Source organism: Vulpes lagopus, chromosome 11 (genome assembly GCF_018345385.1).
Source record: "Vulpes lagopus strain Blue_001 chromosome 11, ASM1834538v1, whole genome shotgun sequence".
Taxonomy (NCBI): Eukaryota; Metazoa; Chordata; class Mammalia; order Carnivora; family Canidae; genus Vulpes; species Vulpes lagopus.
The window spans coordinates 87,062,054-87,089,857 of NC_054834.1; the positions used below are offsets into that span (position 1 = coordinate 87,062,054).

The 27,804-nt window shown below is 40.2% G+C and overlaps 2 protein-coding genes across 12 annotated transcripts in view; one reads left to right on the forward strand and one right to left on the reverse strand.

The window, feature by feature from the left end:
• Positions 1-11,671, reverse strand: part of IFIH1 (interferon induced with helicase C domain 1) — a 56,707-nt gene extending 45,036 nt beyond the window's left edge. Inside the window, exons 1-2 of the mRNA XM_041773919.1 lie at positions 11,216-11,671; positions 2,104-2,272 (exon numbers count right to left, since the gene is read on the reverse strand). Of these exons, the coding sequence (XP_041629853.1) occupies positions 2,104-2,272; positions 11,216-11,671 (625 nt within the window). The remainder of the gene's footprint in view (positions 1-2,103; positions 2,273-11,215) is intronic.
• Positions 11,630-27,804, forward strand: part of GCA (grancalcin) — a 54,537-nt gene continuing 38,362 nt past the window's right edge. For 3 of the 11 annotated variants that reach the window (XM_041773924.1, XM_041773921.1, XM_041773926.1), the window contains exons 1-2: positions 12,539-12,811; positions 14,502-14,565. The gene's annotated coding sequence lies outside the window, so the exon portion shown is untranslated. The other 8 variants (XR_005990650.1, XR_005990653.1, XR_005990651.1 and 5 more) reach the window with 8 other exon arrangements.

A 27,804-nucleotide genomic window follows, 5' to 3' on the forward strand; every position in this document is an offset into this window, starting at 1 on the left:
TGGGATTTACTATATTTACTTGACCTTCATTGCTCTTGTTCAAAGAATTATAATTTTTAAAATTACATTAAACTTCTAGGGATGCCTGGGTAGCTCAGTGGTTGAGAGTTTGCCTTCGGCTCAGGGTGTGATCCCAGAGTCCCAGGCTCGAGTCCCCCATTGGGCTTCCTGCATAGAGCCTGCTTCTCCCTCTCCCTGTGTCTCTGTCTCTGTCTCTCTCTCTCTCTATCTCTCTCTCACGAATAAATAAATAAAATCTTAAAAAAAAAACTTCTAGGGGTGCCTGCATGGCTCAGTTGGCTGAAGGTCAGACTATTGATCTTGGCTCAGGTCTTAATCTCACTGATGGTGAGCTGGAGCTCTGAATTGGGCATCATGACCAGCATGGAGCCTACTAAAACAAATAAAACTTCTAACAAAGCACCTTGTGAAGAGGAACTTAAAAATATTTTAGAAAGAGGGATGCCTGTGTGGCTCAGTGGGTTGAGTGACTCTCGGTTTTTGCTCAGGTCATGATCAGTCCTGGGATTCAGTTGTGAAGAGCTCTGTGCACAGCATGGAGTTGGCTTGTCCCTCTACCTTCCTCAGCCCCCTGCCCTACACCCCCCACCCTCCCCCACTCACACACACACACACTCTCTCTCTCAAATAAATAAAAATCTTTTAAAAAGTATATGTTGTAGAAGGAAATATGACCAAACATGTTGTCTATATCAAGAGAATCTTGAACACACTTTGGAGCAGATCTTCTAGACTCCATCCTAAACAAGTTGTGCTACTATACACAACTGTAAAATGGGTAGGTACTCTTGAATTTGAGGGACAGAAATGACAAAGTCTTGTGACTTCAGGTCTACCTTTCTAATGTCCCTTGATACACTGAGGCCAAAATTTCCCAGGGAACAACAACAATAAAAAAATCTAGACTGCAGCCATTTTTCCCTCTGAAATTTAAGTCCTTGAATATTTGTCATGGATGGAAATGGTCTCATGAGGTCCTGAAAGGGAACTCACCATAGTTGGCTGTGTGTGTGTGTGTGTGTGTGTGTCTGTCTCTGTGTACACACACACACACACACACACACACACACACACACACATATATATATGTGTGTGTGTGTATGTGTATTTCTAACTACTGGGCAAAATTAAGCATTTCATAAATAATTTAGAATAAAAACATAATGTGCTATTTAATAATTTAGTAACTGTTTTTATTTTGCACAAGCATCTTAGAAAAGTGTTTACTCTGTATCTTATTCCATTAGAAAGTGGAATGAGACTTTATATGTCTCATTCAAGTCTGCTGCGCTTGCAACAATGTGTGTGGTACTCGATATGTGTTCCTTGAACAAATGACTGGGTGAATAGAAGAAGTGGAGTAAATTTGAAGTGATTTTAATTTATTTAAATTATTCATCACCAATTAACTTTTAATTTGTCTTACATATGATATTTTTGAAACCATAGATACAGACCCTGAAAAGAAAATTAGAGGGCAGTTTATATTAGATTTACAAGTAATATATGTACAAGGGCTCTACAATGTTGCTTTTATTATTATAATTGAAGGATCAAAAAAAAAAACTTCACAGGAAGTAATACTGAGATATATTGGTAATTACAGATCCTCTTTCAAACATTTAATAAATTCCTTAAAAATTGATATAGATGACTAGCAGAAGAGCTGTGATAACAACTAAAATATTTTCTTCTAACTTATTAGCAATATAGCCGATGTATAAATTATTTTGATAAAAATTTTAGGTAATCATCTTGTTTTCAATATAAGATGGGCAGCGGAAAGAATGTTAAACTAAAGGGGTCAGTTGCCAATATTCTAGCCCATTTTGCTGGGTTTTGTGATTTTTGGTAAGTTCATCTTTTCCTAAGCGATAGTTTCCTCATTTGGGAAGGGGTAAAAAACACACATGATATCCCTAATCGCTTCCAATTTTGAAATTTTGGTTCTAAATATCTTAGTGTTTGGCATTATGTCTACACAAAATATCTTAGTGTTTGGCATTGTGTCTACACACAATTCACTTCATTTCAATCACTAGGCAAAATGTACAAACTCTTTTTTAGTAGAATTAGATATACCTTCTTTGCTTTCAAAGCAAGTTGTGCCTGTTAGCTCTTGGACAAGGGCATAGTTCTCCGTTTGATTCAGAACAGTCAGAAATAAAGAAAACCAGTTTTCTTTCTGCACGATCCTTTTCAGAAGCTCTCTTACACCTGATTGATTTCCATTGTTTTCAGCAGCAGAGATCTGTTTTAAGAGAAAGGCAGAATTAAAAAAGATCACACATCTTCTGAACAGTTTGAAGCAGGAACTAGCCTTTAAAAAAAATCAGCAATTAAGGGTAAGGTTAGTCAAGGCTTATATTTAACCACTAAAGAAAAGAACAATGTCACTTGTAGCAATTCTGGATCGTAGGGGAAAGCAACCCTGTGGGCCAATCCCCCTTTTAAAAATGCACAGTTTTTTAAAGCCACCAAGATATTAAAAAGTGACACTTAGGAAATAAATGCTCTACTTTGGTCATTCTGAATAAGGGTGCAAGAGAAAGTGTCTTTCATTTCTAGTTCTGTTATGTCTACTTGCATCAATTTCTTTGTGTATCTAGTGCTTGCTATTTCTTTTTAACCAATGGAATCTATAAATAGGAAGCCAAATATTTCTTACCTGACTTCTCTTTCTTGACTATAACTATGAAGTAATTACTATTATAAGATTTATAAGATTTATATTCTTGCCCACCTCTCATATGTTGGCAAATAGAACTCCAATAAAAAAAATATATACAAAAAAAAAGAAGGAAGATTTATATTCTTGCTTACTTGGTATTTGTAATAGGTATTAATGACTATAATATTTTCTTAAATTTGTGTTTATTTAATATTATGAGACAAATTTATTTCTACATATATTTCTTAAAGTATGGGGCAAAATTATTTCTACGTGCATTCATTACAACTTTTAGTCTTCCTTTTAGTTTTCTTTTAGCTTAAATTAGCAAATCTTTTTAAGTGTGGATCATTTGTGTGATCATTATCACGGTGCACTGCCCAGTTCTTAATACAGCACCAAACAGTTGGAGAAAAGACTAATACAAGCCACATTTAGACCAGAAAGAAATTAGACAGGGCATCATCAGCCTGCTGTGCCTTTGGGAAAGCACTGTATTTCTTTGGGCCTCAGCTTCTGCATGTGCAAAATGAGGCAACTGAAAAGAAAAATCGGGGCTTTTCAATCTTACTTGCTTATTAGACACATCAGGGGAGCTTTATCTTTTTTTAAGATTTTATTTATTCATGAGAGACCCAGAAGGAGAGGCAGAGACATACGCAGAGAGAGAAGCAGGCTCCCTGCAAGAGCCCGATGTAGGACTCAATATTGTTTAAGGATCTCATCAGCAGCTAAGATGAGAAATAATGACTTACCTACTCTCGAAGGTCCTTCTGAACATCTATCCACCTTCTACATCTATAATCTGGGTTGACTAGCTAGATTAATTGTTTCTTATTAAATTTGTGTATTTTCTAGTCCTATAATATCCTATAACTTTTTAGTGTCAGGTATGTGTTTGCCTTTTTGGAACAGCGTCCAACACAAATTTAGTGTTAGTTATTATTATGGATAACCAAAGATAGGATCTACCTGTGTAACCACTTCACCAGTGAGCATCACTTAGTATAGAAGTATGCAGCATGATTTCTACCCAGTAGGGTGTTTGTCTTAGATAATACTTAATAATGTTATTAGAAAGGCTTTTCATATATTAACCCAGAAACCCTGAAGAAGGAGACAGTATCAACCCACTTTGCAGATCAGAAATCCAAGGCCCAGAGCATTCCAGTTACTTCCCTGAAGCCACAAAGCTAGTAAATGGCAGACGCAAAATTTCATCTCAGTCAATTGACTTCAGAGGCCAAACACTGCCTTCTTGAGCTATAATTAGAACTACTAATTGTCTCCAATTTTAAGCACATTTTCTAGCAAGAAGTAGGTAGGATGACAATCAGACTTAATAAAATTTAGGTGACTTCAGTCCATCTCCCTGAAAGCATTTTCTAAGCAGATTCTTGCTCATTCCTACCCTTTGTCCAACTTTACTAATCTCCTAATGGAAACTTTTTGTCTTCTCTGGTGTTTGTAACTTTATTATTATCTGCTAACTTAAATCATAGTTGCTACAGATGTTAAGTAAGACTGGTTTGAGTACCTTTTTCAAACTCAACCATTTCTATTTTTAATCACCTCACTCTTTAATCACCTTTAAATCCACCTGACAGAAGTAATCAGAAAGCATTTCTCTAAAAAGAGTGAGCACTGTAACGAATATTCTCACTAAAAACCTAATTATATTATGGGCACAACATTTTCTTCCACTATTAGTTAGGTTGATTTTCACTGTAGAATTACATTAGCCAAGTTTGCTATGTCCTTATTGAGTTCAGGCATTTGAGGATCATTGTATGATTATTTCCTATGAGTATTTTTATTATTTGAACAGTGCAACTATATGTAACACTTGTGCAATTTTAGCAGCTTCATCAAGATTCTGACTTTTAAAGAAGTCTTCTGAGGTTGTTTGTTTTTGTTTTTTACTTAATCTGTTGTCCTAAAACCTACTGAAGACATTAGATTCCAATGTCAAACTTGATTATGGAAATTCTTGAGACTATTCAGGCTTGAGACTTCCAACAGAACAGCTAATGATATTCTCATTCATGTTCCTCTCCTACTGAACTATTTCTCTGAATGTGCAGTTTAAAGTATCTAAGATACACTGTTAATTTATGTAATACAAAATAAATATGAATTTGTGGGTAATATAATTAGATGCTTTCACATTCTAGATACTTTGATTTATATGTTTTCTTTCCAATAGAAATCAGTAGGGAAAACACTGAAATTTCCATTAAGCACTGGGTTACCACCAAAATTCTTTGATAAAAATGTTTTCTCTCCTTCATAAAAGCCTTAGATAATTATTTAAATATAATGGTGATTTTTTTTTTAACACAGCAGAGCTCAGCTTTCATACCAGTAAACCAGGAAGCAAAACTCATGTTAAAAACAAAGAATTTCTAAAACCTAGTTCCCCATAAAAAGTTAATGTGTTTCTAAATGAATATGTATCATCTTTTGATGGACACCGAGGCTCCTTCCACAGTTTGGCTATTGTGGACATTGCTGCTATAAACATCGCGGTGCAGGTGTCCTGGCGTTTCACTGCATCTGTATCTTTGGGGGAAATCCCCAGCAGTGCAATTGCTGGGTCATAGGACAGATCTATTTTTAACTCCACACAGTTTTCCAGAGTGGCTGCACCAGTTCACATTCCCACCAACAGTGCAGGAGGGTTCCCCTTTCTCCACATCCTCTCCAACATTTGTGGTTTCCTACTTTGCTAATGTTCCCCATGCTCACTGGTGTGAGGTGGGATCTCATTGTGGTTTTGATTTGTATTTCCCTGATGGCCAGTGATGCGGAGCATTTCCTCATGTGCTTTTTGGCCATGTCTATGTCTTCCTCTATGAGATTTCTGTTCATGTCTTTTGCCCATTTCATGATTGGATTGTTTGTTTCTTGGGTGTTGAGTTTAATAAGTTCTTTATACATCTTGGAAACTAGCCCTTTATCTGATATGTCATTTGCAAATATCTTCTCCCATTCTGTAGGTTGTCTTTTAGTTTTGTTGACGGTATCTTTTGCTGTACAAAAGCTTCTTATCTTGATGAAGTCCCAATAGTTCATTTTTGCTTTTGTTTCTCTTGCCTTCATGGATAAATCTTGCAAGAAGTTACTGTGGCCAAGTTCAAAAAGGGTGTGGTGTTGCCTGTGTTCTCCTCTAGGGTTTTGATGGAATCTTGTCTCACATTAAGATCTTTCATCCATTTTGAGTTTATCTTTGTGTCTGGTGCAAGCGAGTGGTCTAGTTTCATTCTTCTGCATGTGGCTGTGCAATTTTCCCAGCACCATTTATTGAAGAGACTTTTTTCCAGTGGATAGTCTTTCCTCCTTTATCGAATATTACTTGACCATAAAGTTGAGGGTCCACTTCTGGATTCTCTATTCTGTTCCATTGATCTATGTGTCTGTTTTTGTGCCAGTACCACACTGTCTTGATGACACAGCTTTGTAGTGCAACCTGAAATCTGGCATTGTGATGCCCCCAGCTATGGTTTTCTTTTTTAAAATTCCCCTGGCTATTCGGGGTCTTTTCTGATTCCACACAAATCTTAAAATAATTCGTTCCAACTCTCTGAAGAAAGTCCATGGTATTTTGATAGGGATTGCATTAAACGTGTAAATTGCCCTGGGTAACATTGACATTTTCACAATATTAATTCTTTCAATCCATGAGCATGGAATATATTTCCATCTCTTTGTGTCTTCCTCAATTTCTTTCAGAAGTGTTCTATAGTTTTTAGGGTATAGATCCTTTACCTCTTTGGTTAGGTTTATTCCTAGGTATCTTATGCTTTTGGGTGCAATTGTAAATGGGATTGACTCCTTAATTTCTCTTTCTTCAGTCTCATTGTTAGTGTATAGAAATGCCACTGACTTCTGGGCATTGATTTTGTATCCTGCCCCACTGCCAAATTGCTGTATGAGTTCTAGCAATCTTGGAGTGGAGTCTTTTGGGTTTTCTATGTAGAGTATCATGTCATCGGCGAAAAGGGAGAGTTTGACTTCTTCTTTACCAATTTGAATGCCTTTTATTTCTTTTTGTTGTCTATTGCTGAGGCTAGGACTTCTAGTACTATGATGAATGGATAAAGAGGATGAGGTCTATGTATACAATGGAATATTACTCAGCTATTAGAAACGACAAATACCCACCATTTGCTTCGACATGGATGGAACTGGAGGGTATTATGCTGAGTGAAATAAGTCAATCGGAGGACAAACATTATATGGTCTCATTCATTTGGGGAATATAAAAAATAGTGAAAGGGAATAAAGGGGAAAGGAGAAAAAATGAGGGGGAAATATCAGAAAGGGAGACAGAACATGAGAGACTCCTAACTCTGGGAAACGAACTAGGGGTGGTGGAAGGGGAGGTGGGCGGGAGATGGGGGTGACTGGGTGATGGGCACTGAGGTGGGCACTTGACGGGATGAGCACTGGGTGTTATTCTATATGTTGGAAAATTGAACACCAATAAAAATAAATTTATAAAAAAATAAATAAATGAACATGTATCATCATTTCATTGACATAGCTAATTTCTTACTAGTATTTTTTCTTGCTAATAAAATTCTCACATATACCAATTTACCTGGCAATACAGTGAGCTGGGGGAGACTGACTCAGGTTCTCAACTTCATGTAAGGACAAATGGACTTGGTTTCTAGCTGGACTGAGCATAGTACTTCTGGTTCTCCTATGTAAATGAAAGGTATATGGAATTTTCCTGGACTCTGCATGTTTAATGCTTTGAACTGGCCAGGACAGAAACACGCACCTTTCTTCAGCTGTTCACCTTGATAATAAGACACTATGGAAATGTTTATATGGTCTCCTCTTGTCCAGAGTTCATGGCTATCTAAGTCAATGGAAGTGCTGAGAGCTCGCTAAGCGTCCTAAAATTAAAGCAGGTCAGTACAGGGGCAGCCCCTTTCTATTAGGGAACATTACATTATAGTGATCTATAAAGTGATTCTTTTTTTTAAAAAAAGATTTTATTTACTTATTCATGAGAGACACACAGAAAGAGAGAGAGAGAGAGAGAGAGAGAGAGAGAGAGGCAGAGACATAGGCAGAGGGAGAAACAGGCTCCATGCAGAAGCCCAACGTGGGACTCGATCCCGGGACTCCACGATCACGCCCTGGGCCAAAGGCAGATGCCAAACCACTGAGCCACCCAGGGATCCCCTATAAATCGATTCTTATATTTATTGTTGACTCTCCAGTATTTACAACAATACCTTGCACACGCTAGACTTTATTTATCGGAATAAAGAATACTGATCAATGCTATAACTAAGCTCCATGAAACCACAGACAGTATTGGCATTTATTATCCAGTCTTTTCACCACTGGCATGGCGTCTGCCACAAGATGTCACTCCATAAATTTAAACCAAATGAATAAATAACCAATCCCTTAAATAAATTTTGGGTCCTTACTGGACACAAAACTAAATCTAGGGTCATTTCTGGAGTCTCTGATGTATGAGGGTTCCAGAGATGGACATGAGACCCATAAACTAAAATGACAGAAGTAGAAAATGTCTACTAGAAAACAGGAAAATAATTAAAATATTTTTAGTCTTGACTTCTTAGTCAAATATTACTTTAGACTGTCAGAAAAGCAAGTCTGAAGATCTTATGTCCATCATCCATTCATTTTCAAATGCCTGGGAAAGTAATTCATGACATCATTTGTTCTCATCCCTTATCCCAGACAACTTTTTGTAAATAAATTCAATCGATCAGTTATTACTCATTAAGAACCAGTTCTATACCTAGTCCTGGCTGGGTTTCTAAAGATGGGAGACATAGTTTTTCCTTGAAATCACAGTTTAATCCAGGGGCGTTAAGCAGACTCAATGTGGTTGATTTACCTAAATCTCTGAAACTTTAAATTCACAAGAAAATGTAACCAAATGAATAATGATAAAATTCATCATCGTCATCATATCAAAACAACTATTATTATTATTTATTGTGAAGCTTTTTCATAGACATGATTTCTCATTTGTATTCATTAACGTACCATGAATGAGAGGAGACATTATGTCCATTTTCATGGGTAAATTTAGGATCAAGGAACTTATATAGCTTGACCCAAAGTAACACATAGAGTAAGAAACATGGATCTCAAACCCAGGTTTTCCCATTCCAAATTCTCATGTTTTTCCCCAGAGTACTCTTTGCTATTTTGAGATAAATATTTATCAATGACTCTTGTATCAATATAGATTCTTCTAAACCTAGTACTTCCTTCCCACTGTGTCCAATAGCTTATTTTGCCATTGTCTTTGAGAGCTTTGTTGACACATGCAAAACGATGTGTAGACATGATTCTAGAGTGTCACGGAGACACTATTCCTCCTCAGAAAGCTTCAAATGCATAGCTCCTCCATCTTTCAGAGTCTCTTTTGAAATATAAATCTGAGGGAGGGTTTGGGTTGCTTTGGCTTTAACTGATATCCAGTACATAAATGTCCCTTTACTCTACATCTTCTTTGTGTCAAATCCGTTGCATTACTGCTAGCTGCCTCCAAGCTTGCCAGAATCAAGAACTTGGATAAAATCTAGCTGGCAGAAATTCAATCCAGGCAAGACAAAAGTGATGCTGATAGGCAGAAGTATTTAGAGTAAATAAGGAGAAGTGCTGTTTCGCTGGCAATCGGGACATCATACCCACCAAACATAAACAGCTTTGTGGTGTTACTGGACTCTGTTGCTTCTGGACTTCCTAACAGCTACTGTGGCTGGAAATGCCATCTTCCATCTCCAGCTGGCTTGAAGGCTGCATACTGTCTTCCAAATTAAGTTTCTGCCACAGTGATGTACACATTTGTCATATCCAGCTGGACTACTATAATGCGTTCTAGCTGGTTCTCAATACACAAAACTACATAAACGTTACAGACAACAGTGCAAAGTAATTTACTTGTTGGGAAAACCAGCCATCAAAATTAGATGCATGCTTGGGTCTTTGGACAGGCCCATGGCTGTCAAGTCTACAAAGGAGTATTAACTTTAGTCATTAAAGACCAAGTTACATCACAGGCTAATGTGAGGCCAACCAATGTCCAGAACTTTGTTATGAAGAAACAAACAACGGATGGAAAGAAAGAAAGAAAGAAAGAAAGAAAGAAAGAAAGAAAGAAAGAAAGAAAGAAAGAAAGAAAAGAAAAGAAAAGAAAAGAAAAGAAAAGAAAGAAAATGTCAGAATCATAGCATGTTAGGCAAAGCCTTTGACTTACTCATGGGTTTATTTGCCTACATGCCTTTCAAAATAAGATTTTTATTTACTTACAATTTGGAGCAAGTCATGTTCAAATAGGTCAGCATTTCTATACTTCATAGTACATCCTTGTTCCTTGTTCATTAAGAAACAATGAACAATGAAACTTTACATTAGGGATGCCTGGGTGGCTCAGTGGTTGAGCGTCTGCCTTTGGCTCAGGTCATGATCCTGGGATCCAGGATCGAGTCTCACATCGGGCTCCCTGTGAGGAGCCTGCTTCTCCCTCTGCCTATGTCTCTGCCTCTCTCTCTCATCTATGTCTCTCATGAATAAATAAATAAATATTTTTAAAAAAGGAACATTACATTAAGTGTAAAGTGCCCTCTAAAATCTACCCTTTCAAAATACCATCTAAAAAATCCACCACTCCTTTGCTAATATGGAAAACTGCAATTGGGAGCATGTTTTTTCAATTAATTATCTGCAAGTTTTAATTCTCAGAGATCTTGTAAGTTTGGTTAAACAAAAAGAAAGTGTGTGTGTGTGTGTGTGTGTGTGTGTGCATGTGTTATGTAATTTCTCCACTTGGACCAAGATCAAATGGCATAATGTATAATATAGGCCAGAGATTGGCAGGTTGTTTTCTGTGAAGTCCAGATAATAAATACTGTAAGCTTTGTGGCTGTCTGGTGTCTCCTTAACTGCTCCGAACTAGAAAAGCCGCACCTGCGCGGGGGGAGCGGGGCGCGGGGGGCCCGGCTCGGCCGCACCTGCGCGGGGGGAGCGGGGCGCGGGGGGCCCGGCTCGGCCGCACCTGCGCGGGGGGAGCGGGGCGCGGGGGGCCCGGCTCGGCCGCACCTGCGCGGGGGGAGCGGGGCGCGGGGGGCCCGGCTCGGCCGCACCTGCGCGGGGGGAGCGGGGCGCGGGGGGCCCGGCTCGGCCGCACCTGCGTGGATCATTGGGAGCATGAACCCCGAGAACAGGTTTTGCCAATGATACGAAGCGTCTATAGTAAGTGCTCAATAAATGCTACCTGTTAGCAGGCCGCACTACGTCGCGGTTGATGCCTCTTCAGCTTATCTTAGTGGAAGGATTAGAAAAAGAGCTTTTCTTTCGTACTTGCATCCTCAAAAGTATATTTTTAAGTGCCTAACCGCTGTCCCCTCCAGAAGGGAGGGAAGCTAACTCACCCAGGGATGTCGGGGGGCGCTCGGGCCGGGGCGAGCCAGGGAAGGAGCCCCCAGGTGCAACCCCTGCTCCGCCTGAACTGCCACCTACCCGGTTTCTGTCTTCATCGGTCAGCAGCTTCTTCTCCACGCACTTGTCCAAGACATCTTTAACCAGGAGCCTGTCCACCAGCGTGGGCTGCAGGAGGTTCAGCAGCTGGAGACACTGGTCGTGGGCGTTCTCGGCGGACGGCGACGGCAGGTCGGCGAGCTCGGGGTTCAGGTAGCGCGAGGCCAAGACGCTGCCCGCGCGCTCAAGGGCCACCAGGAACTGGCGGGCCCAGCCGGGGGGCCAGGCTCCCTGCTCCAGGGTGCTCAGCAGCAGCTCGGCCGCCTGCAGGTTCCCGGCGTTGGCCGCCTGCCTCTGAATCTGCTCCTTCACCTCCTGGGGCAGGAAGTTCAGGTAGTCCAGGACCGGCTCCACCTGGATGTAGGTTTTCACCCGCGCCCTGAAGCACGACAGGAGATGGCGGAAGCTCTGGTCCGCGGAGGGGCGGCCGCTCCACATCCTCGCTCGGCCCCGCGGGGACGGTTCTCGCGGGCAGCCCGACGGCGGGCTCCGGCCGCTCCCCGCGGGAGAGGCGCGCCCCGCGGCCGACGAGGGGGGGCCGGCTCGGCCGCACCTGCGCGGGGGGAGCGGGGCGCGGGGGGCCCGGCTCGGCCGCACCTGCGCGGGGGGAGCGGGGGGCGGGGGGCCCGGCTCGGCCGCACCTGCGCGGGGGGCGCTGCGGGGGCGCGGGGGGCCCGGCTCGGCCGCACCTGCGCGGGGGGAGGGGGGAGCGGGGAGCGGGGGGCGGGGGGCCCGGCTCGGCCGCACCTGCGCGGGGGGCGCTGCGGGGGGCGCTGCGGGCGGGGGGCTCCGTGCTCCGTGCTCCGTGCTCCGGGCTCCGGGCTCCGACTGCGCGGCTGGCGGCTGGCGGCTGGCGGCGGGGGCCGGGGAGGCGGCCGGGGGCGGGGAGGCCGCGCCCCGCAGGCAGCCCTGGAACTTGGCGGACTCCGGTTTCTGTTTCGATTCTCCGCGGCGCCCTCGGCCTTCCCCAGACGGGCCCGCGGGCGGGAGCGTCCGCAGGTCTCGGGGCGCGGGAGCCCCCCTCCGGCGGGTCCGGGGCAGGGCAGTCGGGGGGGGCGGGGACCTGGGCCTCCCCGCAGGGCCCGCCGCGAGCTCGGACCCCTGCCCCGCTGTCCCCGCTGTCCCCGCTGTCCCCGCTGTCCCCGCGCCCTGCTGCCGGCTCCGGGGGCTCGGGGTTGCTGCCCGCACGCGGAGGCGGGCGTGAGCCTTCCCCTTAGCGGGGGCAGACAGGTGCCCCCCCCCCCCCCCCGCCCAGGTACGTCGGGGGCAGGTGCAGAGAATACGGCTAAGGCCTCGGTCCAGACGTGCGTGAACCCAGAGCCCCAGGATGACGCGACCTTTGCGCTAGAAGGAACCTGACTCCCCGCGTTTCCCCCCACACCAGCTCTTCCCTGTGGGAATCTGGGCGTGAGAACACGAGTGGAATAATGACCTGTCGCGGCTTGTCGGATTGCCTGAGGCGTAAATCGTGGTATTCGTCTGGCTTCGCCCAGGGCCTGGTGAGGGGCGCGGAGGGACTTGAACCACCGACTCACCTTAGCGGGAAGCGGAGAACGAAGGTTTTCCATCTCCCAGCCTGTAAGTTCCCCATACTCCTTAATATACAACTTTCCTTTAATAAAACAAAACAAAATCCCCAACAACTTATTTTTGATATAGCTGCCATTCTTTTCTTGGATTCAATACAGAAAGTTTTGGCTGAAGCAGTGAGGAACTTAATTAGCAACTAATGTACCAACTTGTAGTAAACATCAACATTTGTCTATGTCATGAGGGAAAAGAAAAAAAGACACCCACACTGAAAAATGGCAGTTTTGGTTCAGAACAGAAGCCACATAAAAGTGAGTTCTTCAGGTTGCTACTCATATTTTGCAGCCCCGGGGGGCCGTGGGTGGTAGTGTGTAGGCTTCACGATGGGAACCTCACGGTCTAGAACTCTGTGGAGGATGGAGGGGTCACTCAAGCCGTTAAAAAGACACACGTAGGGGATCCCTGGGTGGCGCAGCGGTTTGGCGCCTGCCTTTGGCCCAGGGCGCGATCCTGGAGACCCGGGATCGAGTCCCACGTCGGGCTCCCGGTGCATGGAGCCTGCTTCTCCCTCTGCCTGTGTCTCTGCCTCTCTCTCTCTCTCTCTGTATGACTATCATAAATAAATAAAAATTAAAAAAAAAAAAGACACACGTAGGAAAAGTCATCTGTTGGCAAAGTACGTTCAATGAAGTTTAGATAGGACAGGGAACCTGGTGGTGCTTTGGATAAGAGAAATACAGCGTCCTTGTTTCTACCAGATACACCAGAAGTATTCAGCTGAGCTCTTGAGAGCATGTTGTCCTATTTTATGCTCTAATTACACTACGTAGCTAAGCCTTTTAAACTCCCCTATAGGATGGTAAGCTCCTTGAAGAAAGGGCATATGTACACGGTGACCGGTACAATACAAACAGTAGGTCCTCCCAGTAGGTCCTTGCTGATCACCACCAATGGCAATTTTGTATGCCTTGACCTTACCGGCTGATCTAATGCAAGCACATAATGAAAGTTACTCAAGTGAAATAAAACTTTGGCCTTGCAGATGGACCTGCTTTAGGTTATTCTTTTCTGTTTCTTCATAAAACACTACTATGTATTTCCTTAATTTGGGGAGATAACCTTGTACCTAAAAAAAGAGGTCAGGGGTTCCCGGGGGGCTCAGTCGGTTAAGTGTCTTCCTCTTGGCTTCAGTTCGGGTCATGATCTCATGGGTTGTGAGATCCAGGGTCAAAAGTAGAAGCTTACGTGTTTAGTGTTCAGATTTATTCATGCAAACATTTAAAACTATTTATTGAGTACCTGTAATATGATCAGTGCTACTCTTGTGCAGTTAATAAAAATGAACGAAGCTTTATGAGCTTACAGTCTAATGGGAGTGGGAAGACAGATACCAAATACTAGGCAATGTGCCAGTTGAGAACAAATGCTGTGAGGACTATGATAAGATCCATTCCTAAGTATTTTGTTGCTTTTGGTGCTGTCGTAAATAGGATAGTTTTATTTCTTTTTCAGATAATTTGTTGTTAGTGTATAGAAATGCTACTGATTTTTGCATATTCATTTCATATCCTACAACTTCACTGAATTAGTTGACTAGATCTGACGGGTTTTTGGTGGAGTCCTTAGGATTTTCTCTGTATAAAATCATGTCATCTGCAAATAGAGACAATTTTACCTCTTTTTGCCTGATTCTGATACCTTTTATCTTTTTTTTTTCTTGCCTGATTGTTCTGGCCAGTACCTCCAGTATATGTTGAGTACGAGTGGTGAAAGTGGGCACCCTTCGCTTGTTCCTGATCTCGGTAAGATCTAGATAATAATGCACATTATAGTTTCACCAGTTGATTTTCCATATAGACACCCTCCTCTAATTCTCACCATTAACATTCCATAATATCTATCAATAACAGTTCATATTTACTCTCAAGGAAGAGTCACTTCACTAGATGAGGATTGAATGATGAAGACTGAACACGAGTGAGAACACCAGAGGGAAAGTAGAAAGGAACCTCGTTTTTTAGGAATCTTCCGTCACCTTGATAGGGCCCCTTCTGGAGAAAGGCATTTGAGGAGTGGAAATAGCCAAGCCACAGTCTCTCAAAATGTGTCTATTTTCTTTATCTATAATTATGCATCATGACTTAGTTTATTTTCTGCTGTTTGTTTGAATAGATGTTTTCCTCTGTCGAGTTTCCTCTGACAAGTTTCATTTTCATTCTCCTCTTGGTTTTCTAAATGTAAGTTTCTGTTTCCTTTCTCCTTTGGGCTAGGAAATCTTGTCAATATATGTCTTTTCCTTTTCTCTAGACCTGCCTTTTCTTTTTAAAACCAAAAGAAACATTTCAGTCCCTATCAATTTTAAAAGTTACCTGTAGCACTTTGTTCCCTAAACAGTAATTCAGGAAGATAGGACATAACAAATTCCTGCTGTTACCCAACTTTTCATCTGCATTTTCTGTAGTTGAGAAATAGTGAAAAATCATAGCTGCCACTTCTTTGACAAACTAGAACTACAGTGTAACAGCAGTATGCTTTTTTCTCAATTAAATTACAATAATTCTAGTTCAATGAGGAAATCCTTCTAAAATTATGTTTCTGTCCTTTCATTTATTACCAACTTGTATCAATAAAGACCCTACTTTGTTTCACTGAAAGCTAGATGCCCTTAGCCTAGCAGTATAGTGCTCTGATTATGCATGGTGACTCTGAGCCAGGGTGTCAGGACTCACATCTCAGCACTGCCTCTTTCTGTGTGGTCTTAGGAAAATCACCTAAAATTTCTCATTTGTGAAACACGAATGATACCAGTTCCAGGCCATAAGTTTGTTCAAAGGACGGAAGGTAGAGCATTTCACACCAGCCCTGGCATTTTATGTGTCCAAGAAGTGACTGCCAGCATTCTTATACAAGCTATGAGTGTGAGATGGTGCTACCTCTCAAAGAATGCACAGTTTATAGTGGAGATAAATTAGTTATGTATATAAACCTACATAAGGACTAGCCATGTAGCTGAGTTTTTAGACAGGTTCATTTTTTTCAGGAAACAGAAGGGGATAGACTGATTTAGAAGAAAAGTTTATTGAAAGGGTATTATCATAGCTCTATATTTCAAAACCTTAAGTCCAAAACAGAACAAGAAATCCTAGCTAAAAGTTTATTAGATCCTAATACTCATTTCTTAATTATTTCCACCAATTCAGTTATAAAATTCTGGTTTTAAGCATGCATGTGCAAAAGTGTTTCTACATAACAAACGATGTTGGGAGAAAAGTCAGGAATAAGTGAAAAATTTCCAAAACATCTATTTTCCAAATGCTTCCTCTATAGCTTAAGTCCTTTCAAGAACAGTCACTAGGACTTTTGGTTGTTCGTTAAAACAACACCTATACTTCAAAGGCATAGATTAGCCATGCTTCTTTTACTTTATTTTAAAATTAATGTTTATGGGCAGCCCGGGTGGAAAAAATATAAAATAAAATAAAATTTATGTTTAAGAGCAAACTACAGTCAAATGTATTAGAGTGCCATTGTTTTTTTTTTTTTTTCCTTGAAATTATGGTTGATAGCTGGTGAACACTTGGGATTAGATATCTCAGCCTGTGTTCATTCTGATTGAGTGGTTGCTGTTCTTATTACTTAATACTCATCCTTTAACAATTAGTTAAATATTTTTATTTCACCTGCTCATATTATAACTGACAAAGTTTTGAGGTAGAATGAGTTACTGAAATCAAATACTAAGATGAATCAATCTTTTTGATTTGCTAAATCACATAGGGTTAAACTCAGATTTTAAAAAACAATAAAGCATTATCAATTACAAAATACCTTTTGTTATCAATGCAATGGATTATGTCATTACATTGAACAGTCTTATTTCATCTTTATCTGAGGCCTTCCTATTTAATTTTTGTGTTTTATGATGTATTATTAGAGTTGTACATGTAAAGATTTTCTAAGTACATATACTTTCATTAGGGTCCATGTTCAAATATTTTTACTGATAAAAAATCAGGAACAAAGTACTTGGAGACCACTGCTCTAGAGAACCACCCAAGGGCTAGAGCTTATGATGAATTTGAAGAGGAGGATTAATAAGAATAGAAGAGGAAGATGTATAAGTGAAGAGAGAGTTAACTCTGGGGGAAAAAGGGCAATTAAGCATTTAGATCTTGGAAGCAGAATTTTTCTTTTTACTAGTATTGCTTTGTAACAAATGTCAGTATATTACGTTAACACATGGAAACTGAATATATTTCATATCTTATTGCCAGACATGTAATAGGATATAAAATAAATTCTTGAATTGAATGTTTTACTAAAAGTAATGTTCTATTTAAGAAACAGTTTATGTTCATTATAGATATTGGGTGGGGGCATAACACAACACCGAAGAAGATTATATAGAATTACTTGCAATCCTATCACCCAGAGATTGACATTTTTAATATTTTACATGTATTTCCTACCAGTATTTTATTGCACACATGCATATACACATTCAACATCCCTTCAACAGAGAGTGAACTGAGATGGTCTCAACACCGAGGAAGAGATTTCCAAGGAAGAGATCTCCTCTGTAGGGAGAACATGTTGACATGCCAAGGGGAGGAAGAGCCTATAGGGAGATTGCCTACAGCAGGGATGGCTAGGATATTTGGGCAGCAATGCCTAATATTGAATAATCAGTTTGTTCCTGTGTTGCACTTGCTTACTGACCCTTCTTGGTCCCAGATCTTTCATAAAATTCCACCACATGTAACAGCTTTGTGTTGTGGTGCTTTGGTTAATAAAGGAGAGCTGGTGGCTCCATGTAGGGGAGCAGAGCTGCGTAGAAAGAAAGCTTATCTGTTGAAAGTGAGACAGGGAACATGGATTGAGAATTCTATCCAAGGGTGACAGTGAGAGCATGAACCCTCTAGGAATCCTTAGGAATAGTGCCAGATTTACAATGCTCTGCAGGATGGAAAGGGCCATATTAGTAGGCTTGCTTTCAGCTGCAAGATAAAGAATGCCTGAGTAAATGTGGCCCAGCCAGAGGGATTGATTTTTCCCACATAACAAGAACAGTTGGTGCATTCATTGATGTCAGAACTCTAGGATGTGTCCTGTAATTTTCTTGGTTTTTCTCTCATGGTTGCAAAATAGCTACAATAGCTACAAACATTATTTTTTCCTATAACTTCAGTTAAAGAGCATAGCGTTTCTCCCATTTGCTTCCACCCAACAGTGAAGGAAGAAAAAATTCCCAGCAAACTTTCTCATATATCTCATTGGCTGGGACCGGGCTGTGCCCTCTTCTCCTAAAATAAAGTGATATCTGCTCAAAACTTAAACAACTGTGATATGTAATAGTAAGGCATTGTTTGTCATAGGAGCTTAAACCATTTTATTTGAATATGAACATACAAAGATGACGCAAGGAGGGCTAGAAAAGCCTCTTTTCAGGCTGCTTTCCCTAAGAGAACACACATATTGCCCTTGGAGACTGCCCCCAATGGGAAGTTCCTGAGCTGCCATTCAGTTCTTGTGGCCACAGAGTGAGCTAGCATAGTTGTTCTCAAGCCCAGCTAGCTGCCTATTAGACTCATGGAAAGATGAATACAGTTATCCATTGCAGCCAAATCTCCACAATTGGAACTTTAGTGTCACTTATTTTCCCTTTCAGTTCCACACGTGATTCCACTCTGGTCAAAGGTGAGAACTAGGGGTTAGGACCTCTTCTTTCCTAGGGCCAGCTGAGAATACAGGCGAGTCTCATTATTCATGGTAGTTATGTTCTATAAAGCTGTGCTGAATTAGTGCATACTGACCTACTGCTCTTGGGGACATACAAAATAAGGTCATACTCTGGTCACAACATTTCTAAAACCAATCAATATATAACTTGTTTTGTGTTTCTGTTTAAAGACACCTAAATTAATATGTATTGTTGAAGCATTAACAATGAACTCACAGCACTATAACTCATACCTGAGTGAAGCTTATCTAACCCATATTTTCTCTGTGAGACACATCACAGTTTTCCTATGCTTAGAAATACAAGATAACACTTCAGGACTATTTTAAACGGTGAAATCACCGACAAAAAGCATAAAAATGCAAAAAAAAAAATTGGCGCTAAATATACCACGAAAAGGACACTTGTTTACAGTATGAGAGCTGAGACAAGAAGGCAGAGCTTTGTCTTGTTCAACCTCAGCAGGAAACACGCTCATTGGGCAAATCAAATTTTTCACTCCTCTGCACCGATCCACTAGTGACCATGAAAACATCAAAAGTAATTATTTGGGGGTTACAAATAAATTTTAGTGGTAGGTAGATCCCTGGTCTAACCAGGAAAATATGAAAAATTCAATTGTGTTTTGTATACATTTTCCTAAATCATTCATAATCAATTTAGCTAAAGCCATGATATAAATGAACACATATTTTCAGTAATTTATTATGAGAGATATTGTTGTTTGTAACATTAATCTACCAAATTCATTAAACTGGACATTGTCAGGTATTTGCTTAGAACAAACGAAACCGATTATGCATCACAGAAAATACATACCTTCATGGCAGTAGCGCTGTGAACACCCCAGAATGTCAATCTCTGAGAGATATTTGGAAAAAAATAGATCATATATATAAATTCAACCAAAAAGGTCATCTAATGTCTGTAAACTTGAAAGAAAGTAACAAGGGCAGAAAATCTGAGTTTGAGTGACCTTTGAAGAATTTTTGCTTATTTTATATTTGTCACCAAGACTTTTGGTAGTTCTCCAGCCTATCGGTTCAGCAAAGAGAGTGAGGGACAGAGGTAGGAACCCCTGTAGCATTCCAAAAAAAACTGTCTTCCTAATGTTAAGCAACTGGAATTTCCTATTCTTTTGTTGGGCAGTTAGTTAGACATGAGCAAGGAGGGATAAAGCATGTGTTGGCCACCTCTGGGCTCCACCTCCAAGGCTTAGTGACACCTTCAGAGTCACCTCTAAGGATTAACAGAACAGAAAGGCCTAGCCACAGAGCTGGCTCAAAAGCCACATGGGGACGTCTAAGAGCTGAGTATGCACCCAAGGGGCGCAACTTGCCCTTACATACCTTCAAGGTCACAACAAAACTCATTACAAGTCGTAAATATAGGGGCACCTGGGTGGCTCAGTTGTTGAGCATCTGCCTTCGGCTCAGGTTGTGATCCAGGGGTCCAGAGATCTAGTCATACATCAGGCTCCTGCAGGGAGCCTGCTTCTCCCTCTGCCTACGTCTCTGCCTCTCTCTGTGTGTGTTTCTCATGAACAAATAAATAAAATCTTTTTAAAAAGTCCATAAATATGCAATACAAAAAATAAATACAATTATAACCAAATGCATCATGGGTAGGCACATGCACAGAGGCCAAAATGTTATATAACCACCAGCTGTCAATCAAAAATGTCAATCAAAGCCAAATTTACATGTACGCAAAGCAGGGTTAAAAGGATGCAGCTAGAGCTTCTGGGGCCATTCCACTCTACTCTGGCAGTGGCACACTTTCACTCTTGAAAGTGTACTATACTTATCTACTCAATAAACTCTATCTCCCCTTTCTGGTCTTGGGTCTCCAAGTCTTTGGTGCATCTGCGATAAGAAGAGAGCAATCGGGTATCACTTTTTCCAACCATCAAGAAAGAAATTAGGAAGATTATCAGGAGATCCAGGTTTCACACACAATGAAGCTCCATTGGATAGCCACTTCTATTGCAAGTCTATCATATACTTGGTGACTAAGATTTGAACTGTAGTTTGAGGAAATTTAATACGACATAGTGATACCTTAGAGGCAGATGGAGAGAGGCTCAGTGGGTGAGGCTTTGGGCCCCGCCCTTACCTCAAAAAGAGCTGATCAACTTTTCTGAGTTTCATACCTTGGGACTGAAATGGGAGGTGTTTTGGAGGAGAAAAGCACACTGGTGGTGACAGGGAGTCTGGTGGTGATGCCTGGAAACAGTAAATGAAGCTTTACTTGTACCATCAACTGTAGTAAGGACTTTCCTCTGGCCCAAGGAATCAAGTTTCAGTAAAAGTGTTTTCAGATTTTATTTATTTATTTATTTATTTATTTATTTATTTATTTATTTAGGAAGGAGCAGAGGGAGAGGGACAAGCAGGCTCTATACTGAGCCCAGAGCCCCATGCACAGCTTGATCTCGAGACCTTGAGATTATGACCTGAGCCAAAAACCAAGAGTTGGATATTTAACTGACTAAGCCACCCAGGCTCCCTAGTAAAAGTATTTTAAATTGACATTACCTCAAATCTCTCTGGCATCCCTGAGGCAATTTCTTCTGAGGAAGACCAGGAAAATTAACTTTTACCCTGAATAAATGCATGATTTTGGATATGACAGTGGCTAATCCCTTAAAATCCCAGGGCCCTGACTGAATCAAGAGACTTACTTTTTTTTTTTTTTTTAAGAGACTTACTTTTTAAAAATTAAATGTGTCATGACAAAAAAAAGTCCATATTTTTCCATATATTTGGAAAAGCATTTGAAAATCTCTGTGCTGAAATATCAGGACATGATATGTAAAGAATTCTTTAAACAGCAGAAATATTGTACCAGAGCTGTCTTAAACTGTTACCCAACAAGTAAAAAATTCCCAATTCAGGGTGGGCAGCTGCCTTTACTCCATCAGTTTTTCATAAAACCAAATATTAGAAAAGTTGGGCAGGTTCTGGAAACAATATACCTTTTTGTTGAGGGCAGGAAAGGGACTTCTGTGCTGGTTATAAATGAAAGAGTGCATGTGTAAAATCAGCAAATGAATGAAAGAATGACACACTGATTTACTCAGGCTGCAAATTAGACCATATTTATAAAGTAAAATGATACTAAAACTTATATAATTTATAATTAAATTGATTTTTTAAATATCATAATAATATTTCTGTAAAATATTTCCTGATTACTGCTAAAATAATTTAATCTCTTCTCCTCTAAATTGCTAATTAGAATGTGCATTTTCCTGTCTATGATGCCTACTTGTGTTGTGGGTATATAGACAGGGGACCTTACATAGCCCTTCCCGACCATCAAAACTGGCACAAAATTTTAGAACTTATTTAGTGCAGATGCTTTCAATTCGTTGATTCTTTCTCCCTCAAATGCAGTAAAAGCTCAAAAGGGACATATTATACTATGTGAGGTTTTTTTTTTTCAAATATAGAGTGGTCTAAATTTTTACTACTAACGATCTACCTAATATAATAATATTAATAATAATAATATTAATAATATATCAATATAATATAATACCAATGATCTACTTAAAAATATTTCAAGATGAAAGACTTATTATTTTAGTAGATGGATAAAGGTAAAAAAGGCTGCAAGCATGGATTTTGAGTGGTTTTTGATTTAATACTTTTTAGAAAGGTTTTGTTTTCCAGGAGTAGAGTGGTAATTGCACATAAATGTGCTGTCTGTGGACCAGGAAGTAAGAATGATATTAAGATTTCATATCTGTGGAACACAGCAATGAATTGTAGAGAAAACCTGAGCTTCTTCACAAAATGAATACCAAAAGCTGACCCAGGTTCTCAGGTGGAGCCAAGAACTGCCTGCGGGTCATTATGTTTCCTGGGACGTTGATGACAAGGTGGCAGCTCTGAGGAGCCAGCACACACGAAGCCGCCCAGGCCGAGCCCTGGACGTTCACCTGTACCTAGCCATCCTCAGGATGGGACTCCCACAGGGGAAGCCATCCCTCCATTCCTCCTCAGGCTCTCGGTGCCACCTGCCTATAATTGTGTTGCCTCTGCCGCCCTCTTGTGGGGGCTTTACTATCAACTAGTAACTGTGTCAGATCTGATTTGGCCGATGTCAAGTAAGTAAAATCATAACTATGAAAAATACAGACTTCTTGACAGATAGCAGAAAAGGCAGGTAGTCTGTATTTCCCAGTGGGAAGATAAAACCATGGCTAGAATTTAGTAAAAACTGAAAGTATCATTTTTTTTTTTTAAAGCAGAGAACAACCTAAAGAAGACTAACTGACCTTCTGTTAGGGAATATCCCCATTTAACAAAGGAGAAACCAAGATTCATTGTTATTACATTGCCCAATGTCACACAGCCAGCAGATGAACTTGGAGTCAGTTATCAATCTCTAAAATATTTATTGCACGGTTTCCCCAAGAGTTCCCCATAGACGGTAATGACTAGAACCAACTGTTCTAACATGTACATTTTCTTATTTTTTTCAACAAATGAGAAATGATTGCCATTGAAAAAATAGTTTGTTACAATTTCTAAGAGGAGGGGGCACACTGTCCCAGGAGGGACCCCACAGGAAATGCCAGAAGGCAGCAGGAACAAGGGGATCAGAAAGGTGAAATCTTTATTATGGTTTCCATGAGAAAGGCAAGGCAAGGTGTGGTAAGCAGAGCTAGAAGTGACTAGTTTGAATAATTTTAGAGGGCTCAGGGGCATGGAGGTTATCCCTAACTGCCTAGTATCTGGGTCTGGGAGGTTAGTGAGAGGAATAGTGTCTTCTGGGCTGGTCTCTCAGCCAAAGAGAGGAGGTGATTCAGGTAGGGCAGGGGCTGTGGATTGCCTGGTTTACATATGAAAGATGAGTCATTTGTTATCTCTAAGAATTGGCTAGTCCTGGGAGGGCCAGTCTCTCCCCAGTCATAGAGGACCCAGAGGCCAGAGCATCAAAAATAGAGTAGGGCAGCCCGGTGGCCCAGCGGTTTAGTGCCTCCTTCAGCCCAGGATGTGATCCCGGAGACCCGGGATCAAGTCCCATGTTGGGCTCCCGACATGGAGCCTGCTTCTCCCTCTGCCTGTGTCTCTGCCTCTCTCTCTCATAAATAAATAAATAAAATCTTAAAAAAAATTAGAGTAAATACACCAATTAACATATTCTCTTGAACTTAGAATGTGTGTGTGAATGAATGAAATCACTAGTAATAAAGATAAATCATCCTAACTCTGATATTGGTATTAATTTATTATCTGTGTGATGTGATTAGCTGATAGTTTTATACATAAGTGTTACCAAATATCAATCAGGAAGAAATATCAAAATTGATCTAAATATGAGCTGGTTTCTTTTTGGTATTGAAAACTGTAACAGGATCAAAAGCTTGAAGATAAATGTTTTCCAGAAAGGTTGAGATAATAGTTTTTAACTTTTTCAAATTTATACTGAAAAAGATCTATTTTAGGCACATGCTTTTCCAGCAGAAATTAGTTTTGTTTCCTTCTAAATAGTTTTTATTTTGTGTGCATATTTGTTTAAGATAATGTGCAGAAAGATATTTTATAGTAGAATTTGAAGAACCATTTGATCTTTCTTATCTATATACCTAGGTATTTGCTCTCTGTGTCCCCCCCCCCAGTCATTCTGGTAACTTCTCTTTATTTAATTATGCTTTCTGATATCACTAACTACCATTTTCAACAATTTATGAGCAAAGATTGTAAAATCTCTAAAGAGTGTAAAGATTCTGTCGCTAGGTTACATTCTCCTTAACTGGACTCATGGTGTCTGAATAAAAACCTAAGTTTCTTTTCTCTTTCTGCTCCTCTCTCTCCCTCCCCCTGCCCCATTTCTATATAGCCTATTTGTTCAATCAACCCTTTGGATTTAATTCACCATTCAATATAATTATTCTATAAATATTTACTGTATGCAATTTACCTGCATTTTTGCCTTACCTTACAGAAAAATTAAACAGGTTGAGGCTCTTCCTGAAAAGTTGTTAAATTTTGGCAGGACTGTTAAGTGTGAATTGTGGAATTTCTTTTTCTTCAATGTATGTGATATTTTCCACTTGCTCCTGAAGATCCATGCTCTACCCTCTACTTTGCGCTGTGGCTGGGAAGCTGACCTTTATGGACTGCAATCCATGAACTTTCTGTCCCTATGGCTTCTGATTGAGATCAGCCAGTGGAAGCTCTGACAGGAGATCAGAGGTGGAGGAAAGAGGGAGGTTGTAGTATTTGTTCCCCTCACCTCTCTTCTGTGCGGGTTCATCATGTATCCCTCTTCTAGAGGTTATGTGTCGGATGGCCCTCCCCATACAGTTATGCTCTTTGGCTTTCAACACTGCTTCTTTGCCTTGCCCTCTCATCCTAAGGGGAGTAATGGATCCTCGTTGCAGCTTGTACTGAGATGCCCTATCATCCTTTGTAGGTGACACCTTTGTAAACGGTGACTTTATTACAGCTCCTCAATTACTTTGTTTGAGTGTGCCATCTGCTGTTTTCTGATGGATACGGCAGCAGTCAAGTTTTTTGGATAAAGGCTGGAGAGCAAAGTAAGTGTCCTAAGTAGGTTAAATAGAGCAGATCTTGCATGGGGCATTAACTGGGCTCCTTATGCCCACCCAGTTTGTGCCCGGCATCATCACGGATCATGGGTCCTCATTTATATTAGTATGTATTATGGTTCCAGTCCTCACGGGCTGTACGGGGAGAGTACTGAACTTGTTTCTTTTAATTCAGTTCCATTTTTAATTTAGGATAGCTTAAGCCATAATGTTCTATGCAGCTTAATTCTTGGTTTAAGCAACTTCAAAAGCTCTAAGCATGGAATTTCATTCATATATTCACTCACTCATCCAAACTACAGGAGCACTGTGGGCTGTCATTTTCCAAACATGATGAATTAATCAGGTCATGTTTTGTTTTAAAAATATTTTGCAACTGTTTTGATGTGTGTCTACTTCCAAATTACAACCTATTACTATCTTAGTTTCCTCTTAAAATATAATTGGCGCTACTAATGTCACAAGATTTGGGGGAAACTCAAATATGATAATGTGCTAAATAGCTATGAAAAGTATCACATGCTATGCAAATAAATAGATTTTAATTTTTAAAATTTCTATTACTAGGTCTTATTCCTTCTAATAGTTTTACATTGATGAGGGATAGGAGCAATCTTATCTTCACACATAAGCAAAATACCTAAGGATTAGTGTAGAAATGGGATGATTTCTTCTTTTAGCCAGTCCATAATCTGTTTAAGCGCTGGGCTACTTTTATTTTTTATAAGGTAGGTTTTTAAGCACAGTCCATGTGTTACATTCTGCAATTTATTTATCTGTTATGTTTTAGAGAGGGAGGTGGGGGGAGAGGCAGAGGGGGAGAGAGAGAGAGAGAATCTTAAACAGGCTGCATGCCAGGCGTGGAGCCCAACCTGGGGATCAATTTTACAACTCTGAAATCATGACCTAAGATGAAATCAAGTTGGTGGCTTAACGGACTGAGCCACCCAGGCTCTTTTATTTTTTTGATTAAAGTACTTTCGTTTGGACGCCTGGGTGGCTCAGTGATGGAGCATCTGCCTTTGGCTCAGGTCGTGATCCAGGGTCCTGGGATCGAGTCCCCCATCAGGCTCCCACGTCAGCCTGCTTCTCCCTCTGCCAATGTCTTTGCCTCTCTTTCTGTGTCTATAATGAGTAAATAAATAAAATCTTTTTAAAAAATAAGGTACTTTTGGTTATAACAGGACTATTCTACCTTAATTCACATTATATGTGAGCAAGTTACTAAGTAAAGGGATAAGCACCAGCTAAAATAAGTATTCAATCAACATTACTTCATTTTTATCTTTCTAGAAAGTCAGTTTTGTGAGTGTATGATTAAATATTGCCTGAGTAACAGATTATTTTATGGAGGATATTAATCAGTGTTGCAGCTTTAATTGATCATTTGTTGTGGACACATATTGTGGTCAACATTTTATATGTATTATATATTTTATATATATAATATATTAAAAAATAATAATATATTACGATTTTATATATATATTTTTATGATTTCTGAAGAAGTTTGCATGGAATCCAAATTGCTTAATAGGGCAATGATCCAAGTGAGGAGCATATATTTAGAAATTACCATTCTTCACCTCTTTGAAGAGCCCTGTTGACTCTTTTCACATATGCATTATTGTTTTTTAAATTGCTTTTGAATTTGTGTTTCTGCCAAAAGAGTACTTAATATTACCAGAATTAGAAACAAAAAACTGTGTTGTTGAAAGCTTAGCTGAATAAGGTCAGTTTGTCAAGTGGCTGGTCTCAGTAATAAATGGCAAATAATATATACTTCTGTCTTATTTGTGAAGCTTATTACTTTACTCTTCCTCAATAGTGGGCATTAACCCTTAGGCAGTTGGAACAGTTTTAGGCTTATAATAAAAGTGTTGGTGAATAGCTTCATTTTATACTGTCATGTTTTATGCCTTATACAAATAATACCTATAGAGCCTTCATTATTCCATAAAACACATTATAAAGACACAATAATTTCTGGAAAAAGTATGATAATTATTGCAAGTATATCAATTAAACCATGGCATGAAATCCATATGAACACATTTTAGCATAAAATAGAATAAACAAATTTTAAAGCAGCTCCAAGGTGACAACACAACAGTGGATGTGATGACGATGTGTCTCTTCTTCCTCACCTTTCAGATTTTGTGTTCTATAGATTGAACTCTGTCCCCCTAAAATTTATTGGTAGAAACCCTAACGCCCAGTGTGATGGTATTTGTAGATGGGAGTCATTGGATGGTAACTAGGTTTGGGTGAGGTTAGGAAGGTCTGACCCTCATGATGGTATTAATGTCCTTATAAGAAGAGACAACAGAGAACTTGCTTCCCTGTCTCTCTGCATCCACATACTCAGAGGACACAGCAAGCATGAGGAGAACTCATGTGTAGACTCAGCAAGAAGGCAGCCATCTGCAACCCAAGGAGAGAGTTCTCACCAGATACTGACCCTGCTGCCACCTTGATTTGGACTGTCAGTCTCCAGAACTGTGAGAAATAAATTCCTATTGTTTAAGCCAGCCATTCTATGGTGCTTTGTGATGGCAGCATGAGCTAAGACATTATATGTATGTGGTTTCTCAAGCTCCATGGATTTAATGTTTGCCAGAATCATTTTGCATATATAATAAGCTATGCCTTTTATCTACTAGGTACAAAATTATTTCTATTATTACTTTTATAGAAAATGATATGAGGCATTAATTTCTTGGGCTGCTTTTATTT